This window comes from Pelophylax lessonae, assembly GCF_965119305.1.
Source record: "Pelophylax lessonae genome assembly, chromosome: 3".
NCBI lineage: Eukaryota > Metazoa > Chordata > Amphibia > Anura > Ranidae > Pelophylax > Pelophylax lessonae.
Genome location: NC_138770.1, coordinates 179,152,955 through 179,161,283, shown reverse-complemented (window position 1 = coordinate 179,161,283; position 8,329 = coordinate 179,152,955). Strand labels below are relative to the sequence as shown.

Below are 8,329 nucleotides of genomic sequence, written 5' to 3'. Positions count from 1 at the left end.
GACTCCATTGTTAGCACTTCCTATTTGTTCAAATCTTTATAGATCCCCTACACAACAGCAGACCTCCCCCCCCAGCAACAGTAAACCCCCATAACAAAATACTTACCTAGCAACAATAGACCCCCAGCAGCAACAACAAATCTCGCAGCATCCAGCATCAATAGACCCTCCAGAAGCCAACAGCAATAGACCTCTCCCTCAACAATTGATCCCCCCCCAGCAACAATTGACCTCCCAGCAACATAAGGCCCCCAACAAACAACAATAGACCCCACAAAAAACAGATCCCCACCAGTATTAATAGGCCCCTACAAAAAAAGACAGATCCCCACCTTTGACAATAGACCCCCAGCAACCAGCATCAAAAGACCCTTCAGCACACCTTGCCATAAAATACATTCAGTGTTTGGAGGTGCCGGAACTGCGTTCCCCCACGTTCCTTCAGAAAAAAAGCCCTATATATATATATATATATATATATATATATATATATATATATATATACAGTATATTGCTCTATTACGCATGGACCCAAACTCAATTTCTTCTGAAAAAAACAAACAAAAACCCCCCAAAAAAGCAAAACAAAAAACATTTTTTTTAGTCTTGGTTGCTGTATATCAGGGCACTGAAAACAATTGATTGCTTCTACCCTCTTAAGATCAATAAATAACTAAACTCAAAAAGGTATTAGTAAAATGTGATATTGACAAAACAGGAAACTTTACTAACACTTGGCTTCTTGGGAAACAATCAGATATTCCCTGCAACCTTACCCCATCTAAACATTTTTTATTTTAATGTCAATAAAATCATCCTCATATTCCACTCTAGTCTCTCTCATTATTTTCAAAATTGCAATGCTAAATCTTTGATTCAGATTTCTGGCTGTAAATGGCCTAGCCTAGCAAAGTAGCATTCTCAACCTTCATAGAGGCCTGTACACATACTTTTGTTCACATTGCAACTGTTTCATCACATACAAGTCAATGGGAATGCAATATCAGCTTGGGAGAGCTTTGAAGGAGTCCAAATGTAGGCCAGAAGGAGATCAGCAGCAGGTTAAATACATTAGAGAAGGAACTGTTCGTAAATGCAAGATAAATGCTCCTGAAAGCATACTGCAGTTGTCTGGTTATACAAGCCCCATAGCCCTATACAAGACCTGTTCTCTATAGGGCATTAGCAGGTATATTTCCGTTGAGTTAACTGATCTACCTACATTTTTAGGCTCTGAGTTTTTAAGCTTTACACCACTTAATCTAGGTTTTTTTTTTTGTTTTTTTACTATGCCCCCCTATAACCACAGGTCTCTGTAGGTACACAGTTCTAGACAGCTCATACTGTGTTAGTATATTCTATTTATAATAAAATCTCTATTTACATTTTTTTTCTACATTTTACTTAGGAAATGTGTGTGAAGAAAACAATAATAAGGTTGTTTACCATTGGAACCCCCTTTGTGACTTGCAACAAAGTTACATTTTCCAGTCTGAACACAGAAAGAAGAGACTGGGAAAATGCTTCCTCCTGCCTGAAGCAGACTGAGATCATCTCTGCCTAGGTAAAGTCACTGGCTTTAAGATCAAGGACGTTTTTTTGAAGAGTAATGTAACAAATATCTCCATCGTGGGGCACGGCCCTGAAATCTGGCCCTGTATTGATTTGAGCCTTAAAATGTATATAAAATCCAAAAACAAAAATGTAATCCATTGTAGTTTACTAGACCTTGGTTTGGTGGATGCATTTGTTTTTCATTTGTTTGTTGCAAATAACACACTTTAAGCCCCGGTTCACACTTATGCGATACGGGAAGGCTGCGAATCCGCAGCCTGTTCCCGCATCGCAAACGCACCCCCGGCAGTTCACACTGGCATATATGCGATACGCTGGGGGTGTCAATGTAATCTTAATGACACCCCCAGTTTGATCGCATATCGCAGTGCGATCTTGCAGTTCGCACAGGATCGGATCGCACAAGTGTGAACCGCTGTGCGATCCGATCCTGATGCGGCTGCCAAAAAGGGTCCTGTGCGTGTTTGCTGCGGGTGCGGTGCGAATTTAGCCATACAAAGTGTATGGCTAAACTCGCACCGCACAGCCGATCGCATGTAATGAAGGAGCGGTGCGCTCCGACGTTACATGCGAACGCCGCAGCCGCAGTAATGTGAACCGAGGCTCAGTCCCTGTGTGGTCAAGTTGTCCAGTATACGGCAAAAAGCTAATGTGTTTTGGTTTGGAAAGCCTACCTTATTGCTTATTTATTTTGGTAAACTCCAGGATAATCAAATATTGTCTAAATACAAGTGGTATGTGTGTTTGTACTTGAATCTTGGTGTGCTTGGTGTATTTCTTCCAGATCTGTGCAGTAATCCAGTGTGAAACTTTTCCTCTTTTCAAATCCTGTAATACAGACCAGTCACTGCTCTTCTCTCTCCTTGTGCAAGGTGACTGGTCTTGTCTCCGCCCATTCTTGTAGTTTACAGCAGGAATTCCATAGTGGGTGGAGTCTGCTGGGTCCCTCCCACAGCTGTGCTCTCTGTACAGGCTATGTACAGCACAGTGATGATGTCATTGCTTTTAATTTAGTTTAAATAAATTTAGTTTAAATAACTGGGTTGTGAAAGCTGTTTAGTGCACACAAAGTGGATTTATATTATTTGTGCCCATTAATGAATACAATATATTTCAATGAATTGTTTGTGCAGCTTTAAATGTTGTATCTTCATTAGTTTTCTTTGTTTACACACTTCTTAAAGTGTTACTAAACCCACAACAGTAAAATCAGTCTGTATATGCAGTAATGTATGCTTGTATATTTACTGAGGAACCTAAGGGGTTAATCCTCTGCACTGTGTATATAGGCTGTGTGATTCTGTCTCTCTGATCCTCCTCTTCTTTAACTGATTCCAGCCCATCTCGTGATAGAACAGAGCAACAGGGGACAGGCTGTACATGCTCAGTTTGGTGGGTAGTGCTAGAGAGTTTTTTTGTTTTCTTGGCAGAGTGCATGTGATCAGCACAGGGCCAATCAGCACTGACTAGACATGTCCAGACAGATGATCAGGGGAGAACGAAAACTCCTCCTACAAGCTTTAAGCAGAAACTGATAAAAGTCAAAAGGCTGCTATATACTGCTGATGAGAAAAGGTATTCATTCATTTTTATTTACTAAAATAATTACATTTCCATGTTCTGTGTAGTGTGGGAGACCAGATATAGTGAATGCAGGCTCCTGGGTTTAGTAACACTTAAACTTGGGGTGACTGCATTCTGTAGAGGAGCTGAACGAACCACCCTTGCACAGCAGCATTATCAACCTGCGAAGAGCGTAGTGTTGATGTACTAGCAGATTTAGATGGACTTGACTTCCAGGTTAAAGCTGAACTCCAATTAACACTTTTTAAACAGTTGATACACACACAAGCAGCGCTAGTATAAGAATAATAATAGTAAAGGAAAAGTCCATCAAAAGTTCCACAGGAGTGGCAGTAGTGCAGATAAATGTTGAATTGTGTACTCTTCAGCCAAGTGCTTGACATGGCATAGAAGAGACACAGACCATCCACCACACACTGACTCTTACCAACAGGTGAAGATGTAATCAGCAGTAAGTGGTTATGAGACCACTAAACCCCGCTCTCATGGTATAAAATGACAGGGGACATCCACAATTTAGATCATCACACACCACCAATCCTTAGATGTCTATACTCCAGATAGGATCATACACAGGAAACGGTCCACCTTAAAAGTATAGGTCAGCAACCAACCTTATGCATGGGGAAAAGGCCAAGAAGAATGCGCCCATAGTGTAGTATGTTAAAACCTTTTATTAAATAAAATCAAAGGCCTGCACTCACCATAGACGAAGGTACATAATGCAAAACATGTATAAAACTATAGGACAAGCAATGCTCCTCAGTATCCACCATAAAGATGGCCGACCTCAGACTTCTGGGTGTGACGGGTGACGCTAGTTACAGTAGTCGTTTTTTCTAGACATGTGCATGATGAAAAAATGAGTTTAGTTTTGTTTAGATTCGTTAATCTAGTTATTTAGTTTTGGTAAATTCTGTTGATTTGTTCAATCCGCATTTGGGATTCCTATTCGGAATTCCTATTCCGAATTCATTTTATGACTTTTTTTAATTTTCTTTGAATTTACAGATTTTTTTTCGATTTGAAACGATACATTTTTTATTGGCCGAATCAAAAACATTCGATTTCTTTCTTTTTTTAAATTCAAATGTGGCACAGTGAACAAAAAAATGAAAAATCTTCATCAACTGATTACAATGATTCTTTAAATCATCTTTGGCTTAACAAAAACAGCATCATTTCAAAATGGTATTCTAATAACACACACAGACTTTGATTTCAGAAATATGTTTACAGTTCGAATTCGACTCTAATTTGATGAAAAATTTGATTCGAATTTCAATTAGAATTTCCAAAATTCAGACAAATTTAGTTTAGTTATTCAAAGCATTCAGTAAACTTTGTTTATACTGCAATTTGGGTATTCAGACATACAGTATTTGAATCTCCAACTAACGAAAAATGTGTCTAAATATTTATTCAGGACAAAACAAACCGCACGTCTAGTTTTTTTCCTTTTCGGATAAAGATTTTACATAAATAAATCAAAGTTGACCATTGTAAGCACATCTGTCAGTGTTGAATGGTTTGTCTCAACCCTCTAACTGATTTTGCTAGACAGTTTGTTAAAGGAAGTTGAAAAATAAAATACTTCTAGGCCGGATCACCAGGTAAAAATAAAATAAAACTGCCTAGAAAAAAAAAAAAAAGAATACAGCCACCATGTTTGAGGATTAGAAAGCTGCAGTATATTACATTTTTGCTTTTGGGTTTAGATACGTTAAGGAGGTTTGTAATACTAAATATAAATTAATGATGATAGATGCTTATTATTATTATTACAGATAGATTAACTGGATAAGAGGTCGTTTTTACAACTGTAGTTAAATTGTATGCTGGTGCTGCTTACCAGAACACTGGGATTTTAAGTGCAACAATATTATTTATAAAGGGTGATCATTTGATCTAATGCGGATAGCATCAATATCAATATTGTGGTTGGAGACAGTTTTAGAGCCCATTCACACTGCCGCGACTTGTGAGGCGACTTGTGTGCCCTCAGGTCGCCCCAAGTCGCTTGACATAACAAAAGCAATGTTAATCAATGAGTGCCGTCTTAATTGGCATTACTGAAGTCGCTTTGACTTCAGAAAAGGGTCCTGTACTACTTTGAGGCGACTTGTATCCAACTTGTCCCATAGACTTCAATGGGAGTCGCCTCCTTATCTTATTTAAAGCGACTTGTGATCTGACTTTCCATGAAGAAGAAGAAAATTTATTAGCCAGGCATTCCCCACATTCCCCACTGGACTCCAGAACCAGAAAAAAAAGATTGTTTGTCCAGAACTAGAAAAAAAAAGATAATTTTTCTTAGAATTTTTAGTAGCACAGGGATAGGGCTCCGCTCCTTTTACACCTGGGCGTTTTTGTTGTAGGCGTTTATTGGGCATTTTTTGGTTGTTTTATTTATTAGCCAGGCATTCCCCACATTCCCCACTGGACTCCAGAACCAGAAAAAAAAAAAGATCGTCTGTCCAGAACCAGAAAAAAAAGATAATTTTTCTTAGAATTTTTAGTAGCACAGGGATAGCGCTCCGCTCCTTTTACACCTACCTCCTTTTGCTACTAAAAATTCTAAGAAAAATTATCTTTTTTTTTCTGGTTCTGGACATGCTACAGAGCTGAAACTTCACAGTTACACTTTTTAGACCCCCCAGACACTAATCCAAAGAAATCTCTTTTTTTTTTTTCAATAATTTTTTCAATAATTGGCTCTCTATCAAAAACGACAATTTTTAAGAACTTTTTTTTGTGTGATTGAGCATGACCCAGAACCATCATATTCTGATTGGCCAAATACAAAGTCGTACAAAGTCGTCTATCATACAAGTCGCGCTGAATACGCGCAAAGTCGCGCTGAAGTCGCGCTGAAAGTCGCGCTAACAAGTCGCCCCTTATGAGGCGACTTAGAGGTCGCGGCAGAGTGAACCGGCTCTTAGTCATTATAATGGTTTACAACCATTGATGAACTTGGAGGACCTAATATTTAAAAACATGTTGTAATAAACCAATTTTGTTTTAGTATAAGTATACACTGTATGTATATTACTACATCACATGGTTGATAAACTAAGCTTTTTTTTCAGTCAATTTTTGTTATAATTATCTTTGAAGTCTGGGTATCCTAATCTTGTAATAAATTAATGTTATTTATAATCTGATAATCATATTGACAACTAGAGATTTTTTTTTCTGGATGACTTAATGATCTCCAGTTTACACAGTATAATGATGTTATGAGATATTTGAAACAATTTGGACTTTGTGTGCGTTGTGTGTCTTATAATAAAACAATGAAGCACATTGCTGGGATGCAAGCAAATCTCGGACCTGTATCTGTGCCAAAGTGATAGCTGGGAATTTCCCTTCTCTTCCCCATGCCTAATACCCCAATTAAAAGCAAGGGTTAATTTGGCCATTCAAACAATTGAGAAGTTGTGTGCCAATACTTCAAATCCGTCTCCAGGAATTACAGGGCGAGGAGGCGGCTGATATTGAGAAACACTATTAGGTAAACATTACAGCAACATGGATTTTGTCCACTCAGCTCCCCTGCTCTTGTATAAAAAGCCAGAAATCATGCTCGCTATTCCTCCACAAACTGAAGTCTGACAGTTTGGAGGATCTGCAGTGACCATGGCTTCTACAATACAACTTATTCTTTGCCTGGGGATGGTGGGTAAGTGAAAGACATCTTTTACTTGTAAGAAGATGTAACAATTTAATCTGTACTTTTTTTTTTTTTTTAACAGAAGACTTTTACAGAAAACATAAGTTGAGTTGTGGGAGACCTTTGTAAGATGTTGGCATTCTAACCATTTTAAATGTTATCTAAATATAAAGAATTCACACAAAGATCCTTATTTTTTGGGTATGACTGAGGCATAAACAATAATTGAGGAATTCTTTAAAAATTGTACTGACAGGCATCTGAAAACAGAGTTCCATAGTTAAGTAATGTATACAATTAATGGGTTTCCATTATTTGATGGTGTTATGTACACTCTGGAATATGGAGACTGCATGTATTATCAACCAGTTCTCAGGGCATCATACAGTTTTTAGCTTTTTTTAAATAAAACTTTTTATTGAAAATTTCACAGAATACAGAATCTGTAAAATTGAAAAAAATCGCCAAAAATGAGCAAACAGTAATCCCGGTAAATAATACATGGCCGTGTAGAATACATATGGTAATTATTAAGGCACCCTTTAGCCCCGGTTCACATTTGTGCGATTGCGGAGATCGCATGTAATTCGGAGCGCACTGCTCCTAAATTACATGCGATCTCATGTGCGGTGCAAATTTCAGCCATACACTTTGTATGGCCGAATTCGCACTGCATCCGCACTAAACTTGTGCATGAGGCTTTTTTTTTATCCGCAGCAGAATCGGATCGCATAGTAGTTCACACTAGTGCGATCCGATTCTGTGCGAACTTGCAGATCTCACTGCAATATGCGATCTCAACTGGGGGTGTCATTAACTTTTAATTGACACCCCCTGCGTATCGCATATGGCAGTGTGAACTGCCAGAGGTGCGGATGCGATGTGGGATCACGCTGCATATTGGCAGCGTTCCCGCATCGCACAAATGTGAACCGGCACTGATGCATATAGTGAGATGAAGAATCAAATAAGAGGCAGGTAGATATATATAAAAAAAAAAGGTTAACCCAGCATTATATGAAAGCCAAGGCATTGAAAGCATAGGCTGAATGAGATGGTAACCTTAGTCTGGGCTCTGACACCCCCATTGGTGATACAGTTTTTAGCATTGTCTGTCAGAGAGACATGCTTAGACACAGCTATATGGTAGACTAGAGCACCTTGGCATTTCAGATAATCTAAAATCTTAAAAATAACAAATATGTTATACTTACCTGCTATGTGCAGTGGTTTTGCACAGAGCAGCCCAGATCTTCCACTTCTTGGGTCCCTGGTGGGCACTGCCTGGGCCCTCCCTCCTGTTGAGTGCCTCCGCAGCAAGTAGCTTGCTATGGGGGCGCCCGAGATGAGCCACAGCTCCCTGTGTCCATTCAGACACAGAGTTGTGGCCTGGCCCCTCCCCCTCACTCTCCTCAATTTGATTGACAGCAGCAGGAGCCATTGGCACATGCTGCCTTCTGAGCCAATGAGGAGGGAGAGTCTCGAGCAGCCGAGACA

General features: G+C 39.1%; 1 protein-coding gene across 1 annotated transcript in view; it reads left to right on the top strand.

Moving 5' to 3' along the window:
• The first annotated feature begins 6,689 nt into the window (after nt 1-6,689).
• Nucleotides 6,690-8,329, top strand: part of LOC309551119 (serotransferrin-A-like) — a 78,607-nt gene continuing 76,967 nt past the window's right edge. Inside the window, exon 1 of the mRNA XM_082251564.1 lies at nt 6,690-6,841. Within this exon, the coding sequence (XP_082107690.1) occupies nt 6,799-6,841 (43 nt within the window). The 5' untranslated portion in view covers nt 6,690-6,798. The remainder of the gene's footprint in view (nt 6,842-8,329) is intronic.